Here is a 27,415-nt window from a genome sequence, read left to right as displayed (position 1 = left end):
TGTTGATCTGTTCATATCAATTTGCTCCCCAGTGCAGGCGGAAAACGCCACAGTGTGCAGCGCTCCGTCTTTAAGGAATATCGGCCCAATACCGGAGCCATATAACACATCATTTTACAGTCAAACCAGCTCTGTCTCAAACGCACTTGGAGCGGAAGCCATTTTCAAGCAGCATAAAGTTTAACATGGTGCTACATCTGCCGAGCCGCTAGCTTCCACGCTACATGGGATTGGGCGATTTAATTAAGGGACGTGGGGATTGGGTTGTGTAGCCCCACCCTTCTGATCTGGACCTGATCCCTTCTGAACTTGTGGCTGTAGAGTACCTCGGGAATTACGATATGATATTAGCCGAAAAGGAAATCTAGCATTAGCGCAGTGATAAGTCACGCCATTGTGGCGCAATGTTTCTAAATGGAAGCGATTAAATAGATGAGCAGTATAAGCCTTCAATTTCAATTTCTAATGGCACCAAAAAAAATACGATTTATACCATTTTACCCTCCATGATTGTGTGACACTGTTAAACACCATGAATATTTTATGAACAGATACACTCACGGCCCATAATATTGTTGCTATTAGGGCAGAATATTGCTGTAAGATACAAATTACAGCACTATTGAGGTATTTGCAACCATCCAGCTATCTGGCCTATGTGGGATACAGCATTTCATCCATCGTAAAAGGACATTTTCTACATTAATTCATATTGAAAACGACTTGGCATAAAAAGCAGCGAAAATCGCTTGAAAATAAAGACGAGATTTAGATGAGCTGCTCTGATAGTCATTAGCCGGCTGAAAAGTGATTTTTCTCCCAGATAAGATAACTTTCTCAACAATAACGCCTCTCTCTTGAAGTCGTAGAGAGAATCTCTTTTAAAGTTTCTTCTGATTTCTAAAGGAGCTCCCCTCCACTGAGCATCTCAACCACCTGAGTGAGAAGCGACCAGAAGACTAATGCATCCTGATTTGGTATAGATAGACGGTATAGATTAGAGGCTTTCAAGGGCAAAAGTTTGATTTTTTGCCTTTGCTATCTAAAAGCAGGCTCCCAATATAAATTCAAGGGATCAATGGTGATGGAGTGCTGAGAATTACCATGCATGCACAACCGGGATCACTGTGCCCCGTGGACTCGTACTAAGACCCAAACAATCTATTTAGGTCAGGTCAGGTGTGCAGACCACTGAAGGGAAAGCCTTTTTGAGCACCAACTCATTTGAATATATATATCTATGGATACAGAGTGGAACCTCAGCTATCGAACAACTCAGAAGTCGAACACACAAGTTGCTTTGTTAGCATGTTTTTTTTTTTTTTACTTTGGCGTCATGGATCCAAAGAAAGGCAGCAGCAATGCTACTGGAAAAGAAAAGAGGAAAGTAGTGAGAACAACTGTTGAACTAAAAAAGGAAATAATCGGCACATTTATGAAAACGGCGTCCGTGCCTGGGATCTCGCTGCGCAGTACGGTATGGAGAAATCAACGATTTCGGCTTTTCTTAAAAAAGTCAAAAGTAAGGGAAGAAACCCAGAAGGACAGTTACCCAGTAATTTTATGGAAGGGGACTCTCTTTCTAAGGAATAACCCATCCATCTCTCCACATCCATCCACACACGCCATCACACCGCAGCCAAAACGGCATGTAAATGAGAATTGAGCGTAGCGACATATTAATATGTAGGCATGTAAAGGGGCATTTATCTGGTGCTTAGGAACGGATTAAAATAGCTTCCATTGCAGTATTTCTTATGAGAAATATGGTTTCGGTTTTCAAACAGTATTACAAAAGGAATTATGCTCGACAAGCGACGTTCTGCCGTGCACACACCCTCCAGATGCAGAGCAATGTGTTAGCCAACAAGCAAACACAATCACATACTGTATCTTTAAATACAGTATGAAGAATAAATGTCACTTGTTTTTACTTCCATGCTTCACAGGGAGGGCAATACAAACTTCTGTCAGGGCAATCCAGATAAAGGGGTGAAGTGTGGGGTCGTGGGAGAGAGGCGATTGGCCAGAGGAGATACGAAGGCAAAAGTTCAATTAAAAATGTTGAGTGCATCCATTTGTTTGCCTTAATTACTTTGTTAATTTGTTAAAGCATTTAATTAAAAAAACACACATCTTCTGCTGTGATAATGGAGTCACCGGGAGGGAGGGGCTGTTAGGTGGGTTGAGTACCTTTTAAATGGCCCCCACATTGGATCTAAACACAAGGCTCAGCGCGCCTGCTTGCCGTCCCAGAGTCGCTCGTGCAGAGTGTGTAGGTAATGAGGCCCTCCTGTAGCGCTGCGCTCTACTCCTCTGTTGGTGCAGGAAAGCGCACCCCCGCGACATCTTGACATTCTGACAGATAGGAGCAGCGGAAAGCATATGGCCGACACGGCAATGCCTCCGCCGCCCTCCAAACTGTCGGAGGGCTCACGCGTAATGAGCAGCGGAGAGATGAGCCCCAAATCTTACGCATAGAAGACATTAGTCATCACAATTTTCCTCGTCTGCCACAGATCGGCTCGAGAGAAAGAAACACATCTCCACTTGAATGAGAGTCAAGAGAATGCAATGAGTTTCAAACTTAGCTGCAGAAAGCCCTGTGGTTAGGGACACCAGAGCCAGACAGGAAGTCTCCGAGCGCCTGCATATTGACTGCCGCGCTTTAGTTTAATGAAACAATGCGGGTTCTCGAAGGTGCATAAAGCAATTACATTTTGCTGGCTGACTGGTTTATTTCTTTCTGCATTTAACATGCGTTCCAACATGGAGTCAAGTGGCGGGCATGAGGGTGGAACCAGACAGCGATGCCACTGAGTGATAGTCTGTTGGGCCAGGAAGTGGCCTCTCGCTCTGTCAGCTGTCAGTCCAGGAGACGAGATTTTAGATAAGGTGCCCATCCAGCCGCGCCCTCGACATGACCTCCGTCTGGCCTAGACTCCTTTACCATCCTCCTGTCTGGATTGTTATCCCCGGCACACGAGCCCTCACCCCACCCAACCTGGGTTGTTCGGCTTCCTCCCTGCACAGCCCCGGATGGCTGGTTGTCAGCGATGACTGCAAACGACAGAACGATGCTGGTGGTCAGCAAGAGAAGCTGAAGTCCTCGGGATACGGGACCTGGGCTCAATCGCAGTGTGTCCTGCTTCTTATTCTCGTCCTTCAGACGGTCCTCCAAGTGAAGCATTTTCAGATGCCAAACAAAGTTGCAGAAGCGTTATCCCAGAATGCTTTGCAAAACAGAGCCAGAATAAATAAAAGATGTGACCATTCCAGGAAAAGAAGTGCATAAATGTTATAGATCTTCACAAATATTCATTCATTCATTGATTTGTTTCAGCTTTTCCGCTTTGCAGGTCACAGCAGTTGCTGGAGCCTATCCCAGCTTGCTATGGACGAGAGGCGGGGTTACACCCCGGATGCGTCACCAGCGCATCACGTGGACACACAGAGACAGACAACACACACTCATACACTATGGACAATTTGGAGTAACCAATTCACCTAAATAGCATGTTTCTGGAGGAGCAGGACACCAGAGTACCCGGAGAACCCTCAAGCAGACACACGGAGAACATACAAACCCCACTCAGACAGGATCCGAACCCGGGACCTTCTTATTGTGCAGCGACAGCGCTAATAAACAACATTTTAAATATGTGTAGAAATATCTGATTAATGTAGTCACCAATAATGTAATTGTATAATTTTAAGAAGGATCTAAAGAAAATTGATTTCAAGGGACGCCTGAAAAAAAACAGGAGTCCCATTCGATCTCCAGCAGAAAGGAAATCGGCTTCCTAGAGAAACCTGACTGCCGTAGAAACATTTATAATAATTAGCGTATCCTGTACTTGTTTTTCAAGGGGCAAGTCAAGGGTTGGGGCTTTTTAACTGGGTTGGGCTCTTACTTTGGGTGCAGATTGATATGAAGCCACCTGAGAAGTTAAGTCCGTAAGTCAAAAGAAGAGCCACCGGCTGAAGGTCTAACTTTCTTGCAACCATTCATTCAGACTCCGTATCCTTAACACCTGACAGGTGGAGCGTGGAAACCATGTAAATCCACTTTGCTCTGACCCGTTGGAGTAGAAGGCAGGAGCTGCAATGCATCAGTGTCACTTTCCTCCCCCCCACACCAATCAAGGGGTCTCACATTAAAGACAGACCAAAACAAATTGCATGAATTAAATCACGGATCCTTAATTAGGCCCCAATTAAAGTGCCATGTGGATTTTAAAGCCTCTGAGCATGCCATCATTGGATGAGAATATGAAAACATACTAAATGAAATTGGTTTGCCGCTGAGTGTGTACCCCATGACTCTCGAGTGGAGCAGCAAAGCGGGAAAGATAAAGCGAGGAGGAATAACTAAGAGAGAGAGAGGTGGAGAACAGAGGCAAGAGGGGAGTCTCAGGGCAAGTCGCACCCCTTTGCCTCGGAAAAGCGCTTAAATTGCACGTGTGACCTGAGGGAGAGAGCTCTGAAGAGTTTGCCGAACATGTCATGATACACAATTCGGCTGTTGCTGGAGCGGTGAGCAAATACAGCCTGCCAGGAGCCACACCGGGGCGCGTTGCAAACATGACACATTGCTCCTGGAGACGAGGCAATCCTTGCATGTTTATATATGTGCATATAGAGCACAGACATACACGTGCACACTCCAACACACACCCACACACCTGAGACGTCCTCTTAGCCGCTCCCACGGACCTCGTCGCTTCTCTTCGTGTCAGAATGGCCGAAAGGCTTTTAAGTGCTTTAAACTCATAATAACCCTGATGCTCAGACTCCCCTCGTGATCTCGGTGTTTGTAAGAATATGAAATGCCATTGAAATGGATGCAAGGATGGTGGGTGCCGGGGGGGGGGGGGTCTGTAAAAGCATTAAAAGGGGCAAGAAAACATTCCGGCAAAGCATGGACCTGAACTCTATTTTGCCCTCTTTTTTTTTAGCTCGCTGTGTTATTTGTGATGATCCTATTTTTGAGAACCCAGTGATAAAAAAAACAAAGAAACACGTATATGAAAATCCCAGACGCACCGCCACAGTGTAAAGCAAATAGTAGTAAGCGCACAAACAAAAAAACAGCCCCCAACCACCTTCCCACTCGCCACTAATCCTCTCGTGCCCTAATTGTGAGCTGCATCCACCCCGGATTCACTTGTCAAAGTAAAGAGAGAGAGAGAGAGAGAGAGAGTCTTCCCCGAGAAAGGATTCCCTCCAGAAGACGCCGGACCAGTAGGTGGTACCCGCTCTCCATTACATCTCACTGTTATCTCACGTCCCCTCTGTCACCCCATTTTCTTGTCGTTTCTCTCCCTCCGTTCCTTCCCTTTCCTCGTCCTTTACTGTAAACTGCCTTGGGTGATCATGGATTGTGATGGAGGTGGGAGGGAGGAACAGGTTTAATGCATTATTACTCAACCCGGTTGATAATGTCTGGCGCGATAGTCGCAACACGTCGGGGGGGTAGAAACGCGCGTCACGCAGCAGCGACGTAAATACGGCGGCTTCCATTTAAGGTCGGTGGCTTCGTATCTATTAATACACGCTCAGGTTAGGCACATTGAAGCAGGCTGTTGCATTCAATAGCATTCGATTCCTTTTAATCGAAGAGGCCATCAGTCAATTGAGCGGGCCTTCGCCACAGGCCTGAAAAGAAGATGCTGCAAACTGGCGGCTGGCTGAGTCTTTTCAACAACGCCGTCGCCAGCCTTTACGGGAGGCCTGCACGTTCCTTGTCTGGCGTTCTTTCTCTCTCGCACTCGTCTCCCAGGCACAAACCCAAGCTGCTGGTGCTGCACATTTTGATGCTTGGCTGTCACTGTGTCATTGTCTCGTGACATAAAGCGCCGTAAAGCACTGAGCAGTGATGAAGTGGCGAGCTTTTAAACCTGCGCTCGCTGGCACATTTCTTGCCTTTCGACCAATGTCATTTGGAGAGTGTCATAATCCCGCCGTGAAAGTGGCCGACCCCCACCCCCCACTCCCCATCCCAAAGCCCTGGGAGAGGATGGAGCAAAGGAGACGGAGAATCCCTCCGCTGGCAGCGCTCGCTCCATTATTCTACCGGAGGATTGATGAGACGGAGGGTGTAATTTACGAGCCACTTCATTGCCAATTCAACGGCCACATCACCTGTAAATAATTAAAATCCTTCATGTTCATTCCGGCATAATCATATCGCTATCATGTTAATGTATCCAGCGGTGCTTTCAGGCGAAGGGCTCGCTTTAAATCGTGGTTGACCCGTCTCCATAACTCTACCGAGTACCACCCTCTAGCAAACAAAAATAAAAAAAGAACAAGATGAAGGATGGCGCTGGAAATGATGAAAAATTGAACGCAGGGTAAACAAAATAGTTCTCAGCAAGGCGGCGGCGGGTTGGAGGTGGAGGCATCGCATTTGACACTGGCTGGTTAATTATCTTTGCTTGTGATGTGGGTAAGGGGAATTCATCATCCTCTCGTTTATTCATCGCTCTCAGACTTTTATCAGTGAAGCTGTAATGAAAAGAAGTGGGAAGACTCGGACGGTAGAAGAAGAATTTGAAGGGGGGGGGGAAGAATTAAACTTCCTGCGTTTAATTGCATCAAATTATACCGCTGTTGGAATCGTCTCTTTAAAAGAGTCTTAATTGTACCAGTGTAAAAAAAAAAAACCTCGGTATTGACTTGATAGATATTTTTCTTACTGCAGTTTTAAAAAGTTATTAATATTAATTACCCAATCTGAAATGGTTCTCACCTTTCCTTTTGCACACCCCTCGCAAACGCGATAAAAAAAAAAAGTATTGAATAATTTATCAATTGACTTTTATTTGAATTGATTAATTCACTGATGCAAAATTAATACATGGCTATCTTCCACATTCCACCCACTCCATCCTCTCCCATCTTTAATGAAGCAGTTAAAGCAGCGAGGGTGTTGCCGCCGGTAAAGCACAAAACGGAGGAAGTTGGCAGGGGCGTGGAACGCCGGGAAGCCTGAGTGCAAATCTACCGTAATGAAGCCGTCTCATCAGAATCAACGGAATAACACAGGTAAGAAATGCCCCGAGTGTTTATGTGCAGCGAGGCGGTTCCCTTTAGGTGGGGAACGCTGCACGGGGCTGAAAAGCAACCTGACACAAAGGGAAAGGAAATATTGCCCAGGTAAGGGTCAAAAGTTCAGGGGAATAAATGAAGCTTTGAAACTGTATTAGTGCCGGAGCTGCGATGGCAGTCCTTTGGTACCCAATCCTCACGGAGAGTCATGTCGTTATAGCGTCTGAGATGCAGAGCGTCTTACCTGCCGTTTACCGCTTATGCCTTAAATGGTGCCACATGGCCACTCATCATCCGCTGTACTTCCTGCGCTCTGCAGCTCGCCATTGGGATGCAGAAAGGGGACAGAATGTGTGCCAGTGTGCGTGTGTGTGTGTGTGTGTGTGTGTGTGTGTCCACCCATGTCGTGCCTGCACTTTGCTGGTGATTCACCCGAGCTCTCTGGCAGTCATCCAGAACCTATTTTCTCCTTCTCTTTACATAACAGCAAGCAATATCGCTGAAGTCTTGTGTGCCGGCCTCTTCTCTTCCTCCTCCACTTGTTCCTCTGTCACTTTCTGTTCATCCTTTCCTCTTTCTATATCTTGTCATGCGTGTGTGTGTGTGTGTGGGGTCAATCTTCGGTGCTTGTGAAATTACGAGAAAGGACGTCCTTAGCATGTGGGACGAGAGGTTGTTTCTGACCCTGTGGCTTCCTGAGGGCCTGGGATCTGGGATCGGCTGCACCATATGCCTACAGAACAGCACCCGACTGGGCAGCAGGGCGTGGCCGACCCAAAATAGGGACTCGCAAGCGCAACCCTCGCTGTGTTTGCCAACATACAGGAACTCTGCACCAACGGAGTGATGAGGTGGAAGAGAATGGCACAAGAGGGGGGGTGGAAATAGAAAACCAAGGAGGTGGAGGGAGACGAGCTGAAGAGAGTTTCCCCGTTTAGGGAGGGATAAGGGTGAGGAGGCGAGCTGATTTGGGCGTGTAGGAGATGTGCAGGCTGGGATTAATGTCTGGACTGCTCGGTGACTCAGGTGTGAATAACATGTTCAGACGACTGTGTGCTTCTACGTAGGTGTGTGCCTGACAGACGGAGAGAGGGGGGGTGAGGGGGGCGAGGTGGCGGGTCGTCTTTGTGGCGGAGGGCGAGCTCCGCTGCGTCGATGGCCTCCTCCGTGACAGCCAGCCTGCGCGCTGCTCACCGGTGCAGAAGCGCTAATTGAATTAAGTCTTTATTATCAGGCTGCAGAAGCAGCACTTCTTCCCATCTCGGCCTGCTTGGCTGACACTTTCTCCTTGAACACCTGCTTGACATCAACTTCCTCCTCTATTTATTTATCCCCTCTCTCCTGTGGCCAGCCACTGGCTGCTGCTCGTCCTCCTCCAGCTCCATATTGGCATACTGAGTACGGCAAGGCCTGCTTGTTTTTCGCCCTGCCTTTTCTATCTTCCCTGCAAAATGCCTTCCTCACTTCAGCATCGCAGGTACTGCTTACTTCATTGCTATCTGGGAAAAAAGGAACAAACAGGCACACAAGCCAAACAGGGAAACAACAAACAAACAAATGCTCAAGACTTTAATGTCTATTACCATACAAAAAAGGAAACATAATAGAAAGGATTACTTCCTAAAATTGGCCCTGCCGTTCCTGGCCCTCAGCAGCCGTTCTGGTGGGAGTGGAGGGAATGAAGGTGATAAAGCTCGATGATGTTCTGTGTTCTATTGAAGAGTCTCCCGTGGGCAAGCTGGCCAGGGTAATATACAGCAGCTGGGATGAGAACCAACATCTATCTCGTCCCCTGTCCATTTCCACATGCCTCAGGCTTAGGCTGCTTCCCTGGGCTCGGCTTGGGCATTACTTTAGAGAACAGACAAACAAGACCCGCTATTAAGTTGGCGAGGAGTCAGGGTCCCCGGCATTCGGCCCAGCACTCACTGTAATCTATTGAACGTTTGCATTCTGCCTCCAATGCCCCCAGACCACAGGACTTTTCTCCATCTGTCAGTTGAATCCATTGCTCACTCCCTTCATTTCTATTTGCTGTTTGCCCCGCCCCCTTGTCCTGTGTCAGTGCAATCCTCCTCTTTCCCGTCTTTGTCCTTCTTCGTCTGTTTGTGTAACCCCCCCCTGCTTCTCACACCGTCTACTCCTCACCTCATCCATCATTATTCCTCCCATCTCCATCTCGTCTGTTTTCTTCTCTTATCGACATGTTTCCATTTTCTAAACTGCTCTCGCTTCATCATATTCACTCCTTCCTCAATGGCCATTTTTCATTTTCTCCCCTTCATCCGTCGCCTCCTCACGCTGTCCACGTTCACCTCCCTCCTGTCCCCTCATCTTTCCCTGGTGGGCTCGTTTCAACCTGCCTGTGCCAGGCCCCAGGTGGGCATGCTTGTCCTTGTCAGGGCTTTATGATTGCATGGTAGCAGCATGGGACAGCGTCCTACAGGTACGGCGAGAACGGGGGGGGGGGGGGGGGGGGGGAGCCGGGGCAGAAGTGTCAGCATGCTTCCAACTAAACTTTTACTCAAGTGGAAAAGAAGTCAAGTGGAGAAAGGAGATGGAGATCACTGTTGTTCAGCTCTCTGCACATTTGAGTTTTGTTTTTTTATTCTCAACTCTGGCTCCTGAGGCTTGATTCAGTGCCACCAGTCTTAAACTGTGTTTGTTTCAATGTGATCTTATCCAGTAGCTTCACCCCACCTCTCTCTCCCTGCCTCTCTCGTCCTTCTCCTCTCTCCGCTGAAACTGCCAGCCAATGAGTGTCACAAAGCATTAGGTCCAAACACTATCAGACACCCTGCTCAGCCCCCACCCCTACTAACACACACGCACACAGAAAGCCCAGCACTTCTTCGCACCATGTGCCCGACTAGGTGAGGGAAAGTGCGTTTACACATCGGCCTAGGGAGGCCTTATTCACAGCAGCAGACTAACCCAGATACTCGTCGTCATGAAAACACGGAGAAGCATTCTATATTTAATGTAAAACACATTCACAACTTTCGCTGGTAATTACACTTGCACATGTCATCTCAATGCATTCACAAAGGCGCGCCTGGGTTCATTCACAATGCACTTTCCAAATGCGTAGCCACGCCGCTCTTGGCTTTTGCAGACGTGCTGTGTGAATCTATGCGTGTGTTTGTGTGTGTGTGTGCGCGCACGCATAAAACACAGTCCGCTCTATCATTTACTCCACACACACATGCGCCGTAATGGGCTCCACACCCGGTATCAAACGCCATACACAATAGCAAACCGACAGTCATTAGTAGATTTCAGTTGGGCTCCACTCTGTTGCTGGTGTTCCCGCTCCTCCGGGGGGGTGGCGCTGCCGCTGTAGGTTTTAATAAAAGCATTGTCTTTGGAAGCTGTCTGAAGGGACCCGGTTTCATTTTGGAATGCTGCTGCTGCAGTTGTTGTGGGCGTGGGAGGAGAGAGGGCTATTGCGCTGGGACGTGGGGGCGGCGAGGTTCAGTGTCATTGCGAGGCCCTCCAAGGACCAGTGCTTATTGTTTGATAGTTTCAATATACAATGTGTGCGTGTGTGAGAGAGACCGTGCATGTATATGTGTGTGCGTGTGTGTGTGTTCATGTAAGCGTATGTTTCCAAACTTGCGCAGAGGTCGAAGCAAATGGCTGACACAGCCCACCACTCCAACTTCCCAGCAGCTATAATAAGTCTACCGCATGTTTGCATTTTATGCAAGAGTAGAGATTACACACGCACACACACACATACACACACACACAAACACACACACTTATTCATATACAGTAGAGCTATCCTTGACAGGCCCAGAAGCGCTCTCTCAGTCGCTGTCCTGTAAAACAAAGGAGCAGACAAGAAACCCTGCGTGCGACTGCGCCCCTAATAAAACCGTGCTGCATTTAGGGGACGCTCAGGATAACGAGCTATCGCTATACGACACACAGGTGTCCGTTAGCACTTTGGGCTGACCAATCTGTGACACCGTCGAGTCAATAGTTTCTCCATCTGTCAGCCTCCAAACGGCTCCGAACGATCCCCTCAAGGAGACGCTTGTGTCGTTTACGACGGACAACGAATGCCGGCTCTCCACAGGAGTGCAACGCGAAGCCCCATGATGAGGGCAAACGAAGCGTTATTGAGCAGATTTGGAACCGCGTTGTTTTTTTTTTCTTCAGTCCTTTTCTACCTTCCCCTCTGTTTCCACTCTCCTCCCAAAGGCCCCTTCAGATCCCATCAGCCGAAGCAACACGGACACATCTTTTAAAAGGCGAGAGGAAAGCGAGACTGTGGCTATAGCTTCAGAGGACGCAGGAGAGGAAAATCCTAATTGTCCCTTTAAGTGTGTTCCCTCCTGCGGAGTGAAGGTGCTGGGTAACAGCCATCTTAAATCACGGCCTGGCCGCGGCCTTCATTAAAGCCATAATGCCAGGCTCTCCCTTTAATGGAAATGGAAGCCGGCAAGGCTGCGGCTGTAAATTAAAGTGTAAGGCCCGGGTAGGGAAAGATTTCCCAAGCTCTGACAGGTGCGTCCTGGATTAGCTGTAGTGCTGTTCAAGCAGTCAGTTGGAGAACACTGGTATTGATTTTAAGCACTGTTGCACTTCCTATCCGAACGGGACTGTGTATTACTGGAGCTCGGCGCATCAATCACTCAGCATTCCGGCACTTTCGCCTGGCACGCCTCGGCATTTCAAATGATAAACAAACAGAAAGCGAAGCGAGAGGCAAGCAGCCCCGCGTGTTCTGCGGGAAACGAGCGTCATCCTGCTCAAATCCATCTGTGCATGAATGCAATTGGCCCCTCTCATCTCATCTTCCTTCTGCTGACAGGATGCCATCGCTGTGAATGGAATGCCCTGCCTTGGGAGTCACCTTGGCCAAACGGCTAGCGTCAGCTGCTCCAGCTCTGGCTGAAGACCACTCCCACCTTTATTTATTTATTTATTTTACAACCGCCATGTGTCAGAGTTGCTATAAGCACCCGGTGCAGCCATGCAGGCAGCACAGCACTGTGGCTCTCAATGTACGGCCCCCGCTGCTTATCTCTGCCGCCCACCGCGCCCCGCTGACCCTGTCTACAGGTGCTGGGAGGGGGAATTAGCCTACTTAGCCTATTCCCCACAGAGGTCAACCCACCCACAGACGTTCAGACAGCGCGCCCACAATCTGATGCACACGTCACCGCCCGCAACTGCCCAAAGATGTATAATGACAAATGAAGGCAGGACTTAGCCCACAGGTGTCCCGAGGTTGACCCCCCCTCACCCGTGACCTTAAGCAGAGAGCTTTTAAAGTGCATGTCACCCATCAATCAGCTCACATCGGTCACACATGTACGCCGCTCCCTTTCACGCCACTCAACTCCTCCTGGCTCCCACATCCATCACTACACTTTACGCCTTCACTGACAACAGGGGAAACGCAAACAGTTCACAACTCCGCTTATCCGGAGGCACGCACACGCCTCGTCCTGCAGAGATAGCCTACGACCTTGCGTGGCGCGCTGCGAGGTGATCTGCAGGTGTACACAAGGGGCCGATGTCGTGTGACACGTTTGCTGAGGTATCAGCACCTGCATGGAGACAGGGCATGGGGCTGAAATCCCTAAGCACACTGACAGCTGAGAACACGGCAGCCGGCCGGTGGCTAGGAGTTTTCCCGAGGGCCATTTTGGCCGCAGAGCCTTCGGGATCACGAGTCCGTCGCAACTTATGCATCCTCATTTGTAACATTTTGCTGCCCCGTCATTAATCTTAAACCTCTTGATATTTATGACTACCATATTACAGGGAGATAACAGCATACGCATGCTTTGAAGAGATGGTAGCAACGATGCAATCCACATGTCATGACGGAAACATGCCGTTAGCTTCATTTTGGTGTGTTGTGGGTCAGGGGTTCAGGGATGAAGGGATATCCCTGATTAAAATGAAACCAAAACCAAAAAAACAGGTGAGCTCATTGCTCTTTTGGTCCGTGCGCCATAATTACAGCAGAGAATGTATTCTAATTGGCAGTGTCTTTATGCAGAACTATTATCAATGTCCCTCCGAGGCAGCGGAAGAAAGAAGGAGGCGGGGGGAGGGGGGAGATGTGAGGAATGGGTTCTACGCCAATGAGCCCAGGGAACATTTACACATGGATGAGGACTGCTAATAATGCCAGCGTAGCCGGTCCATCTCACAGAAAGAGAGACCGCGGTTTAACATATTGAGCTGATTTCGAATTCATGAAAATGTAAAGTTTAGTGAAGGGGATATTTTGTTAACAGATGTTATTTGCCGTGGCGCCGACTGTCTCGCAGTAAAAACTAAGACAAGTCCATATGTGGAAATTAGCAAAAGCGACTCAAAGGAAGAGCTGTCCACTCCTGTCGGATGTAGAGGAATGCTTCCGCAGAGCCACCAATGCATTATTAATGTTTAGACTTAATAGTTTAATGTCGCCACAAAACAAATGTGTTTGCTGATATCACATTTCAGGTGTTAAACTTTGATGAAAAGGTGGACGTGAGCTTCATTTGCAAATTTGCCCTTTAATGCATCTGCATGCATTGGGAGGAAAAAAAAAAAAGAATAACCTCTGTTCCATTTCAAATATTATAATTGCTCTTGGCATTTTGTTCCACGTGTGGGTGTAATGTCTGGCCGAGGCAAACACTCCCAGTGTTATTAGCTGAGTGGTAAGTGGCGCAGACGGAGAGGGACGCATTCACACAGCATTCAAAGCAGATGATGCGCCGCTGCATGTCGTGTTAATTGGCTCGCTAAAAGGCAAGTATTAGTCAGTATTAATATTCTATCATTTATCTGCACAACTGCAACAGCCATTAGCAGCCTGTAATATTAAACATCCTACAGTGAACTCAAAGGAGGCTGCGAGCTGTGCATAAGAGAAATGGTCTAAAAAGAAGGGAATAAAAAAGAAAACAAAAAAAGGAAAATTGTGGCTCCCTGAATATTATTATTTCAGGGTTGTGATTCAAAAGAGGGCAGGAGTGTAATTTCCTTACCTTGTTTTAGGGGATGTCGTTAGCCATTCTTCATGCTTTTCAAATGTTATCAAGTAAGCTGCGATCTCCTGTGCAAAAGCAAAGAGGAAAGGGAAGAAGGGGGGGGGGGGGGGCTTAGACATGTCATCTTTAATCGCCGTTCACTTGTGTTTGTAATACATCGGCGAGGCCGCTTCATTGATATTCAGACAGCCTAACCGGCAGCACAAACAGAGGGGAGATGGAAGCGGGGGCCGTGTCAGGGAGTTCAAGGCAGGTAAATGGAGACTAGCGAAAGTAAAGTGAAAGACAGAAGTGGAATGCAGCCGAGGTCAAACCATCTCCCGGGACCGTCTTTGTTATGAACGCTTTTGATCAAGTTCTCCTCTGAGGACATTAAGGTGCTCACGGAAAGATTGACATCTCCGTGTTTGAGAGGGAAGCGGCGGCTTTAACGCTTTTTGGTCCGATCCTCACCCAAATCCCTTTGATCTGCCCTTGACAACTCTACGGATCAATTCACGCTTTAACTTTTGAATTATAATTGCATGCAAGTCTCACAATATTGACAGGCGCGTGTGCTGCTACTGCAGAGCAACGGCCATCTTGAGCGGCGAGCCACGAGGAGCTATTGACAGGCGAGTTAAAAGGCCCAAACTGAGAGTGGCATCAACTGGAGACGCTCGCGTTTACCCTGCGATCCCAGTCTACGGCGTCAGTTTGAGTGTGAAGGGGCAACATGCTGGACCGTACCCCGCTATTTTCCCACCAAACTAATGGGCAGAAATAAAAGCACTTTGGATGATGGTAGGCAACCTAATGATTACCGGCGACAGCCAGCAATTCACTCTTCAGCAAAAACAATTGTCAGCTTCTCGAGCTGTTGGGGGCGAGCGAGACACAAAGACGCCACCACAGAAATACACTTTCATGTCCTAAGGATGCGCATCTCTGCTGTTGCTGTTGTGAATATGTTCTTCAAACGCTCTCTCGAGGAAGGAAACACCCTCTGGGGTTTAAGGGTGTCGCTTTGCTGTCCACATGAGGGAATGTCATATCCATGAATAGCTTTCACTGTATCAGGAAAAAGAATTAGAGACATAGGTGGTGGAGGAAAGCCTGCTTTTGTTGTCTGGTTACATCACTGCAAGTAGACTCGCATTGGCTCATCGAAGATGTGCCCAAAGTCCGACCTGGCACCGAGACACACTGGCGATAGCCCATGGGAATGCCACAGGAGGGGCTTCCAGGCTGGCTGGGTTCCCAACAGAGAGGGGGGGTAGCATGACTGGCACCCTCGCCTCCAGGTGCAGACTGGTAGATAATGCTGCGTTGATTAACTTCCTGTTTTTCTGCCATAAAGGCCGGAGGCGGTGAAGTCATGACAAGACGGAGTCTTAAATTAAGAAAAGGCTACGAGGGGGAAGAGTGTGTCAAGAGGAACTAAGTCCTTTACAATTTCTGCTAAAGTCGATGGGAAGAGCAGCAAAGGGTTGAAATGTTCACGGGGAAAACAGAGGAAATACTACGAGGATGAAGATAAAGTAACTTTTCTGCATCAATTTGGAAGCAAATTAGCCTGAGATAGACATGATTAGATTAATCCCTGCTATTCTGTGTTCATTTTGGGGGGGATAAACACCAGCGGGAAGCTCCTTCAGTGACCTCTGTGCCTGTTAGCATATTGCTCCTTCCATCACTCTTGCCTTTAAAATACAGCAACAGCCCCCGCCTCAGTGGCAGAGGATGAACTAAGGGGCCGGCCGCATGGTCTCGTGCGTCACAAAATAAAAAAATAGAGTGGAGCCTCCACTCCTGGCTCTTTGCACACCCCTCCCTCTCCGAACAGATGCCGGGGATTATTCCAACCCCCCGACCAACCATAAAGGTGCAATAATCTTATGGCGAGGAAACAAACAAAAACAGACGTGGAGCCATTAAACAGCTGCAAAGAGACAAAGTTTGCATGGGCGGCATAATGAGAGGCTAGTGTGCGTTCAGGTTGAGCAAATACACTTGGGCGGGGGGGAGGGGGCGGGGGGTGCTGAACACTGACGGTGCATCAAAGTCAAACCAGCAGCTGTCCATGCGCTCTGGATTCTATCGACTGACCTTAGAGCGTCCGGCCTGCTCCCCCGTCACCAGGGAAAAATTCAGGCGTGGATCTACTAACACAATCTCCACCTCTTGGATCAAAGTCCTGCTCATGTGAGGCTGTTTCTATACCTCCATACTTTAAGCCTCCCAAACGATGTGATCCTTGCAGGGTTTTTACCCCCCCAGGTGGTGGTGAAATACATTCCATCAGTAAAGGCTTAAAGCAAGGCAAACTCCCTGCAGAAGTCTGATCTAAATAAGTAACAATCGGTGCAAGCTGGCAGTGAACCAGAGAGCGTGCGTGAGCAACACCTCCGCTAATTGGCACGGGGGTAGTAAAAAAAAAGAGAGTCGATTTTCATTTTACAGGGAAAGAACAACCTGGAGGTGTCAGTCGTAACCCAGCCATCTTATTTGTTTCTTTTGTCTCTGTTAAAGCTGAGACATAGGGCTGACGGAGATGGAGAGGCGAGAATCACAGATCCTGATTACCGGTTACCCGTCTGGGCCTGGCACGATATTAACATGCTCTTCAGGAGATGTCAGTCCTGTACTCATCAGCGAGTCACCCCTCCAGCTCCGCCAACACAGAAGCCCCTCGCCACCGTCTCCCTCAATCCGGTGCCTCACTCATTTCCCGTTGCTATAACCGCTGAGGTGAAAAGGAAAGCCGGCGTGAGAAAAATTTTCATTTTGAGATAACTGGCTTTTACGGTGTCACATTTCAAAAGATATTTTCTCTCCAGAGGTACAACATTTTCTCCGGGGAGAATCAGCTCTTGAAATGTCTACCTGTTCAAAATTGGAGACGACACTAACATATTCATCCCATTTCACGTCTTTGCAAATGTGAGGGAGTGAGACAAGGAGCGGTGAACTTTCGGCGGAAAACAAACACCATTTTGCCCCCCCCCCGCTTTCCACTTTTTGTCAAAATCTATTGTAATGTCAATCTTAGGGTCACATTTTTTTGTCTAACTGGTCAGCTGGACTTCACGACCCCCCCCCCCCCCGTTTAACGACACAAATCTGATCTGCTGCGAGTTAGATTCACCGACCCGAGATGACCCGAGTCTATATTGCGATGTTGTTTCCCTCTGATTCACTCTGCGACAAGCAACATTGATTTATGGGCAAAAAGAAAGACGTTGAAAGGACTCAACATTCCAGGTTTGGATGAAATGACTCTCGCTGTTCCTTTAAAAGCAGCGACGGAAGTCTTGTCTTGTCCTGTCTCCAAACACTATCCATATGAGGCGGACGATACAGAGCGGGAAGGATGAACCCCTTCAACGCCACACACCATCAAATATCAACACTTACAACGCCGGCCGCCAAAACGTCAAAACACAGAGTGATGACTCATCGCTTGTGAGCCGATTCATTTCAAAAACAGCCTTGATCACCCAAAAGAGGGTCCGACAAAGAGAGCATAAGTTTGTCCATTACAATATTATTCCAGTTATACTGTTGCCCCAGTGACACTAATGAAAAGGCAGTAAATGAATAGCTGTATGAGAAAGAGCGACTTTAGCAATGGTATTGATTGCAGTAAAAGCTTGAGCTAATGAAATGAATATCGGAGAGCAGGAAGATGTGAAAGAATAGATGGAGCAAAGTCTGGTTGGAGAGGAGCACAGCGCCTCCAGCCTGCCCCGTGGTGAAGTCTGGGGGGGGGGGGGGCATCCTCAAAGCTCTGACCTTGCCCTGCACTTGAAAGCTGGAAGTGGATGAGAGGGGACGAAGGAAGGGATACCGAGACAGGAGCCCTCCCTGGTGACCTGGGTTTTTGCAGTGGAGAGGCAGGTCATCTGATATTTCCTCCAGGGCAAACCCAGGAAATGAACAAGCCCAGGGCGGGGCACAAATGGACTGGAAGGGAATTTTGGGGGTGGGGAGTGGGTGTTGAAGCTTCAGGCTATCGCAAGATTACACCGGGAAAAAAAGAATTAACTTTAATTAGGCACAGAAGAGAAAGAAAGAGGTAGCGAACGAGGGTGGGGGAGTTACTGAACAGGGAGATTATCCAAAAAGAGAAAAGAAAAGAACCGAGGATGAACAAAGTTCAAAGTGTTTTTTTTTTCTTTCTATGACAATGATAAATGCATTTAAAACAGAGAAGCGTGAAGGTGTGGTGATTAAAAAAAGAGCGCTGTGGTTCGATTCTGTGAGCAGAAGTACCTTTGCTGAATCATTTTGTTGTATTATTATTTTTTAAACTTCATGAATTCTTAATGCGCCAGCAATAATGCATCACGCACTGTATCTATGTAATCTCATATGGCCATATTACTCTTTTAGGCTGGGGAAAGCAGTGCGGGAGAGTGAATCTATTTTAGCAAGCTGTGACCTCCAGCTAGCCCTTAAGATTGTTTGAACATGCCTCAAAATAGAATGCAGTGGAACCGCCATCAAGGAGAATGATCGGGACGGGTGGAAAACAGAGAACGCGGGAGGCTAGAGACAGAAAAGAAGACACCGATGACTGAGAGCTTAAGGAGAGGGAAAGTGAGCAACAAGAAAATGTTGGGAAAGCAACGTGTGGCATCCGCCAAAGATGAGCGAGTCCTGTCCGCTAGTCCCCGAGCCGGTTTGAGAGGATGATAATCAGGCCCGACATGGGGATTCCCAGTAATACCCAATCCAAACGGACACGCGGAGCCACGGTGTCTCCGCTCAGCTGATCCACCGTGACGGCGCACGCTGCCCAACGTAAAACCACCACAAATCATCATGTTTCAGCACCTTCATGCACCGGATCAGTCGAAAATACACAATCGTGGCTGAGCTCGCAGAAACGCGGGTCTACACGTCGCACCCAATGCGCTTGCTCGGCGAAACCTTCATGACCGTCTCGGTTTAAAACATAATTTGGTTCTGTTTCTCCGACCAGCTTGCTCTGTGCATCCTCAGCGCTTTTCCTTTGGCAGAAAAGAACTGGGCAGAGCAAGACAAGCTGTCCACTTCCCTACATTATACATAGTTCGGGGATCAATTTGGCATTGATCCTGGGTGGCTTAGATGCTTTCCAGTTGCTCAATGCCTCTTTTGACGTTTCTACTTGGAATGCTGGTCATAATACTGTTCTGAAGAAGGAGGCATTCTCCTGGGGGGCCTCCTCTTGCTCCTCAACGCTGCACGCCTCCCTGCTCCTACAATTAACGTCACCCGCAGCAGCTGGTGTGCCATTGGTCTTCTTTTTAGATCACAATATCCCTTCTACACACCATAGCATTAACGTCCATATAAGGACATGCCTTTCTGCAGCGTAGGAAACAGATCAAGGTAAAATAAAAGAGAATAAATATGACAAATGCAGGTGTTTCCATACGGGACTCGAGCGGTTCCAGGATGGTTTGATACGTTTGAAAAAAAAGATCAGAGATCCTGTAAGAGAGCTCTCATTTGCTTTACGCTTCGTCTGACACCCATCTGTGTACGCGAGGCTGTGAAAGGGACCAGCAGCCTATGATCAAACATCCAGATTGTTGCGGAGGAGTGCAATCTATGTGTATTAATGTTTGTCTGCATTATGAAATACTCACTTCCAAAAACAACTAGTCAGGATTAATGGCGTGTACATCCCTGCAAGAGAAGCTAAGAAGCTAAAAGAAGCTAAGTTAATGCAATATACTCATTATCAGCCCTCTTTTTCTAAACAAACCTGTAATGGAGCTCACCTCGGCAGACTTGCGGGCCATTTAAAAAAAATTCCTAACTTCCAACATCGTTTCAATTTCTTTTTCTTTTTTTAAGGAGAGCAGTATAAATATAAAATGTAACTAATTTTTACTGTTACAACTTCCGACGCCCGCTGCTCTACTTGGCCAGCTGGGGCCCCCGCTAATGGATCTAATAAAGATTTCATCACAACAGATGAAAGCGGGCCATTAATTATCGCTGTGCTTTTATTTGTATTCACACGACGTTGTTACCTTAAATAAAATAAAAACAGAGGCGCAAATAAATTCATCCAGAAACGCAGAAGAGTGCCATGTTCCTTGACACAGTGTGTGAGGGTGTGGAACACTCTTCCCACACATTCTGCCTCTGAATGGACTGAAAGATAGAGAGAGAGAGATAGAGCGAGCAGGAAAAGAAGGCTGGTGTGAGAAAAGGATCATTGCGACTTTGATCCTATGACCTGCTGTTGTTCATGGTCATTGAGGGGGGTGTAATTATTTGGCCTTGAAGGAGCACAACAGTCAGCCAGTCGCCCCCACACGGCGACATATTTGTGTGCGCACGTCTTGCATTTCTATACATGTGTGTGGTGGAATAGAAGAAATGATGGTGATGATGAGGAGTAGAAGACTGAATCCGCAGCATGCGATATGTTAAGGGCACGCCGAATGAGAATTGGACATAAAGTTGACTGGATGCAATACATCCATCTTTGTCAGCCATAATTAGGCAGCATTGTGACCCTACAGTTGCTGCTGTGTGTGTGTAGTGTGTGTGTGTGTGTGTGTGCCAGGTGATATAAAGTCCATATGGGACCTCCTACTGCTCTACCCTTGAGAGATGTGCCTCGTGTAATGATTCTATTACACCTCATTCTGCCTCTATCTCTCCCCCCCTTCTCTTTCCCCTCGGGCTCTAACTTCTGGAAAGACTTGAAGATGTGTAGCAGGCTCAGTGGAAGTATGGAGGACTGTAATAGTAAACAGGATATACAAATATATAAAGGAGAATGCACGTGTGTGCATGTGGACACATCCTGGTGCACCACAGGAAGCGGCAGGAAGCGGCCAGGTTCACTTCCTGCCCCCCCGCTGCTGCCTAACCTCTAGCATCATCAATGCAGCAGGATACCTGTCCCCCCGCCACCCCCGCTGGCAGCCAGGCCAAGGAGAAGAGAGAATGGCGCCGCCTCCATGATGCTGACCTTGCCCGTGCCCCACCGCCGAGCCTCCAGGCTGTTACAGCACTCGGCTGCTGAACTTTACTTTCCTCCACAACCAACTTCTGTTCGCCAAAGGAGGTGAACAAACGCGGAGGAGCAATCAAACCTACCAGAGGAGGTGGGCTCCTCTGTCTTATTCTTCACTGCATATCTTCATGTTGACTTCATGAAGACGGCAGGTATAGAAGATGGCGCCAGACCGTAGCGTCAATGTTCGACTCAAAATGTAATAGAGCATAAAGACAAACATAATAATTTTGTCGTCGTCTTATGGTGGGCATGAAAAATACATTGTGTTGGAAATCCGGGGAGAGGGCATTAAATGTCAACCGGGGTGTGATTTGTCTCTGAGGAGACATTTTAAGAATATAGGCACTATATCCTCAAATATCACACCAATTTTCCCAAAAGGCAAAGGAGTGGTGGTGTCATAAATGAAGTGACAGCAGAATCTAGAAGGTCACTATTCACTCCTTATCAATCAACTGATGTCAGCGTTTCTTTAAAAGCTCCTGCAGGACCGATCAAAAAAAAAAAGATCCAACGAGAGGCTCCCTTCCCTCCACAAACGAGCAGAGCTCTGTCTTTCGTAAGCCTGGAAGCTGCTTTATTTCTGGGTCCAGAATCAATGAATGCCCTGCATGATCCTCTAATATCCACTATTCAGTCCGACCAAATCACTGGGCCACCCTTGCATGAAACCAATTTCTAAATTTCAATCCAGGACACAGTTCAGAACCGCCGAGAGGTCCTGCTTCAAGATGAAAGCTTTGTTCCATCATGGCGTCAGGCGGGGCGGTGCAAATATACGGAGTTAATGAATGCTCAGAAACAGCTGATCTGGACATTCCACGGGGAAACAGGCTAATTGGTAGCAGGTGATGGTTTCATGACTGAGTAAACGGGCACCAAGAGGTTCAGGCATGCCGAAGGGCAGACGGGGACAAATAGCCTAGCAGTGTAAGACCCGTGCTTCCTAATGCTACAAGGAATTAGTGGACTTACCCAACTACAGTCCATAAGATCACCAAAAGTGAAACCAACAATGAGCGCCTGTGACCTTTGACCCCTCGGGGTGGTACTACGTTAAAAACCATGTTGAATTTACGCAGCATATTTTGGGAACACTTTGGAAAGTCTCCCACTGGAACTATGATGCATTACGTAATGCACTATGAAGAGCCTGACATAGTATTCATAAGAGGAATGGGAGAGAATTCCACTTTCAAAACATAAAAAAAAAAAACACATTTAATAAACAAAAAATATTTATCTCGTTAACTCTTTGAGGCAAATCCACAAGATGTTTGTATCACGTGTTTTCTTTTTCTGAAACCTACTATGGAAACACCCTGACCCGTCCTGCTCTTGTATATCTTTGTGAATTGAGCAATGCTCTCTATAAAGCTGTGCAAATCAATGCATGCCGTTTCTATTCGATATTTTGCATGCTGCCACAAATGTTTGGAACTGAAATCGTTTGTTTCATTTGCATAAGACGCATGCCGTGATGAGAGTGGGTGCTGTATGGATCAGGCTGGGAGTGTTAAGTTCAGTCTGCTCTCAATATGCTGCCATAGCCAAAGAACCAGATTGAACAGGAGGGCAGATTATGTGTCAAAGGGTGAAACGTTTTGCCCTTCCCCTACCGTATGTCATGAAAAGAAACAGGACGAAATATCGAGCGCAGACTGTCCGTCCAAATAGTGACAGAGACGAGGAAGAAGAAAAAACAAGACGAAACGAGACCGAAAATAAACCACAGGGACGGCCAAATCTCCAGCTCAGGCCAATTAGCCAGCAGAAAGTCTTTTTACTCCAGCTACTTGTCAGCATGAAAGGATCACCCTTTGTCTGTCAGATTGCTTTTATCCTCTATTGCCACTTCCTGTACGCGGCCCGCACGGCGCGCGCGCACCCTTATAATTCGTACATGAACAAGCTGCATTCCTGCAAAACTCCATTTCTACGCTTGTCATCTTTATGCACGCTTGTCAGCACACATATGTCCAGGCAGAACCAACACATACGTGGGAACACCGACTGTATATCAACGCACGCCAACAGTATCAGTGGAATCCTCACATGAACCGCTCTCATTTGATCTCCGCTCAGCTCCTGCCATCTTGCTGACTGATGTGATTGTTAGTTCTGGAGACGGGGCTCTCTTTAATTGAAGTGGGTGCGTGTGTGTGTGTGTGCGTGGAACTATCTGTCCAGACCATCGCCTGGCCATGGTTGGTATTGTTTGGCCTATCAGACAAGCTGTCAAGAGCTCCCTCTCTCCCTCTCTTTTGCTCGCTCCCTCGCTCTTGGCTTTCTGCCGATTCGTGTTCATGTTACAATAACGGGAATGCAAAACTGTGAAGGTCACAGACGCTTCAAGTCAAACCAGCTTGCAGGCACACACGCTTCGCTTCCTGACAGCAGATATACGCCGGCCGCGTATATGACAATAACCGTCCAACGTCAATGATCGCCCGGCATCTACCGATCATTACGCTCAAGGTCGTTTTCATAAAGCCGAAGCTACCAAATCCGGAAGTGCATCCGGGCGGCGGTATAGGATTCGCTCGCACTTTTTGTTTCACTGAGCCAACTTTTTCCTCAACTTTTCTGCCTCTATCTGCATCCTCCCATCTGCCTTGTGTGCATTATCAGTCTCACATCGTTCTCTCCTCTAAAAGTTTGCCCCGTTGAGGGGGGGGGGGGGGAGCACAGGCTGCTCTTTGTGAAGAGTGCTCTCTGCAGACCGTAGGGAATCGATCAGCAAGACGCTCCAATGGGCCGCTCCTTTGTGAGCCCATTCTGGCTCCGTTCAGCTCTTCTTCTGTTTATCTGCCTCACGTCACTCGCTGGCTACATGCTCTTAATTAAACATGCCGCACGGCTATTAATTGTCAACCAGATTCAATTTGTTCACAGGGCACACTGTGAATAGGTCTCTTCTCCCAGAACAAAGGAGTCAGAGCAGCCATGTCAGAGTTGAACAAAAGCTTCAGCGCATCACTTGTATCTCCCTCGGCCGGAGCCGCTTGCAGCTCGCCGGCGGTCGCTGAATGGGGTGTTGTCCTGGCGGGTTTCCAGATGTTCAAGAGATGTTCAGAATGAGCGCCTTGTGCCTCGCCACGCCATCCATGCATATGTGTCATTTGAGCATAACCAAAGCACTCCATCAGAATTTATAAAGCTGTCGTAATGCCTCTACAGGCACAAACACCCATTCAGCGAAATACTCTGAATCGGCCTCATTCTGAAATCTGGTTCAATTGTTAATATATATATATATATATATATATATATATATGCGCCTTGACAAAATGTGGAAACAAATAAATAAATAAAGCCATGACTGCTAAAATGAATCTGTGCGCAAGCGGCTGCCAAGGCGTAATGTAATTCATGGCCATGCATCAATGTTAGTGGAGACTGCTCCAGCACCCAGCCAGAACCCGGGGGAAGGTGCCAACACATCCATCCCCTCACACTTCCCTCATCTGTCCCACCTTTCAGTCACTCTAGCCATCGCCCCAATCAATGATTCCTTCCCAAAATCCTAAACCTCCGGGCACCGGCTGGTGCCAAGGAGGCATGGCTGGTGCTATTGTGTCGCTGCCTAAAACCTCTCAACAATACAATGATAAACCCGGGCCCTGTGCACCTCCTAAGTCACACAGAGGGCCAGACCCTGTCCATATACTCACATAGAGACCCCTTAGCCACAGGGCCTCCAAAGAACAGTGTACAGTCGTCCCTCGTTCATCGTTGGGGGTTACCTTCCAGGACCCCCAGCGATAGCTGAAAAGCCGCAAAGTAGCGACAGCATATTTATTTGATTATTTTACGTGTATTTTTACCTTTGTGAACCCCCCCTCCGCTGTTATCAACCCACCCTCTACTTTATCACCCTTTTCCCACACGCCTAAAACTATAAATAAAATAATTTGTCTATAAAATTGTTAAGTAAACCTCTGCATAACATTGTATCTTTATTAACAAGAAAGAAAACTAAAAAGAAAGAAATATAGTTCAACTTAAAACAAAGAATAACTTTGCGATTGTGTACTAAGGGGAAAATGAATGAAGAAACACGCATACAACTATATCAAGCAGAGAAACAAAAGTACTATTGTAGTATAGAATATATTATTGTTCAGTAAGCCTTGTCCAAACACAGCGACGTGGAATTTCTAATGAGAGTTTGGCAAAGGTGCAGCAGCTTATATAGAGAGGAGATCTTCTCCCCCCTGAGTTTCTGTTCTGTGCTTGCCGTTTCAGCAATCCCAATGTTTTGCTGCTGGTGGAATCACTGAGCAGTTGAGGAATTACTTATTTAAAAGATAAGGTTTCCTCTGTTGTCAGCAAAAAAAAAAAAAACACACCTCTTGTCCATGACAGGAGAAAACCAATGCAGTGTGAAATCAAAGGTCACCCAGAGACAAATGGCACTAACAGGCGAGAGCAGGGGTGACAAAAGCTCCCTCTCCTCGCTCACCAAATTAATTAAGAGTGCAGATTCAACATGGCATCTCCAACACAAAGGAGAAGCGGCAGCCGTATTGTTGTTTCAGCAGGAATTTTAAGACAGCCAGCACGCGGCCCGTCTCTGTTTTAATCAAAGCATGTTTACCCGTGTCTCTCAAATGACTCTTTCATTGAATGTTTTTTTACGGCAGCTTTGAGAAGTCATTGATCTCAATCTAAAACTGCGATGCCTCCATTGAGCTTGTATCAGCTACACAACTGTTCCAAGCCTTCGTTCCAATGTCCTTCAGGGGCTGCATTAAATGCTTTTACCCCAGGCAGCCAGCTAATCCGCGGCGTTCATAGGTGTCTCTGTCTGGCCGTGACCACGAGATAAGCCCGAGCTTTGAGGAAACGGGCGCAAACAAATGGCCACAAAGTGCACATTTGAGCATGTCTTTGCATCAGGACCACATGTTAGTCACCCAGTAGAGGAAATGAGTTTAAAACAGCAGGTCTGACACCAAGCTTGGGTAATGATGCCTCATCTGGGAAACATCTGCATCCCCTTATCTTTGCGACGGCTGCACTGCTGAAACGACACAGCGATCACTGACTGGATTAGCCCGACCCCACAGAAGGCTGCTTTCTGCCTGATGTTCTTTCACAGATCAATGTTGTGGAAATGTTTACACCGGGCAAGATGGGATGACAACTTTGTCCCCATGTCTTCAATAAGCTTCGGCAAGCCAGCGTGACGGCCACAGGTCTGGTTTGCACGCAATGGGTAAACTTTTAGCACAAGGTTTTTTTTTTTGTGTGCAAAAAGAAAAGAAAGAGCAGCTCAAAATGTAATGAGTCTAGAAACTAATTAAGAGATGTTTTGTGCTCAGTCCATTCAGCCTGTGTCCATTCAGTCACACAACACTTTAAAAAGCTGTCTGATTAAGCGAAGGGCTTCAGCCAGGAGTCGGAATTTGATTTAAAAAACAATGTTCGAACGACCTCATTTTGGGCCAATTAAATCCACCAGGAAATTGTTGATTCCAGACAGAATGCTGGTGAGAAACAAAAGCTTGGTTAATTAGATTAAGCATCAAGGGCAGTTAGTTTATCGCCACATAATAACCTATAAATATATTACATTTATAAGTCTTTCATATGTACGTTGCATTAACAATTAGGGGGTCTGTGCCCTTGATGTCTGTAAAATATGGGCTGGGGAGCACAGCATTAAATCAGAATGTACAGATCACATGTGATGTTATTTGGCCTTCTAATGGCCATTTAATGTTCATCAAGTGGGTGTGTAAGCGTGTGCGTGCGCCTCTACATGCATGTGTGAATGCAGGGGTCTCGCTGGCCTCGCTGCCTCCACCCACTCATCCATCCCACGCCTTGTCTAATTAAACATCGTTAACATTCATTCCAAGGTCTTATGCAGATGAGAGCAGAGGGAATGTGCTGCACTGCGCAATAAGAAAACAACTCGAGGGGGGTGGCGGAGAGGTGAGCGCCGGGACGAGACCGGGTCGGATCTCAATTGAGACATGCATGGGTATCTCCCAATTTGACCTCATTCATCAATTAATTACTACCATTATTAGGAGGTGATGTGGAACCAAAGCTGAAATCACTGCACCGTAGCATCTCCACCGCCGCTTTGTTAACTGTGTGCATGTGGGCAGATGATTATGACAGACAGGCACTCATTGAAGACTGAGCCAGGTGTGTGTGTGTGGCCATACGCATTCCATATAGGCAAGCTGATGGGCATGGAACCAAACAGTTCCACGGTTGAGTCCTGTCATGGCGTCCGTCACTCTATCACTCACAGTCGCACGGACACCACGCCTTGACATCGTTCCGTGCAACAGACGTGCAAATATCTGAGCGTCTTAAAAAGGGCGTC

General features: G+C 47.5%; 1 protein-coding gene across 1 annotated transcript in view; it reads right to left on the bottom strand.

Moving 5' to 3' along the window:
* camta1a (calmodulin binding transcription activator 1a) overlaps positions 1-27,415 on the bottom strand; it is a 247,302-nt gene that overhangs the window by 116,893 nt on the left and 102,994 nt on the right. Inside the window, exon 4 of the mRNA XM_068744294.1 lies at positions 14,058-14,125. Coding sequence (XP_068600395.1) covers positions 14,058-14,125 — 68 coding nt within the window. The remainder of the gene's footprint in view (positions 1-14,057; positions 14,126-27,415) is intronic.

This window comes from Brachionichthys hirsutus, chromosome 2 (assembly GCF_040956055.1).
Source record: "Brachionichthys hirsutus isolate HB-005 chromosome 2, CSIRO-AGI_Bhir_v1, whole genome shotgun sequence".
Taxonomy (NCBI): Eukaryota; Metazoa; Chordata; class Actinopteri; order Lophiiformes; family Brachionichthyidae; genus Brachionichthys; species Brachionichthys hirsutus.
This window is presented reverse-complemented; position numbering and strand designations above follow the sequence as displayed.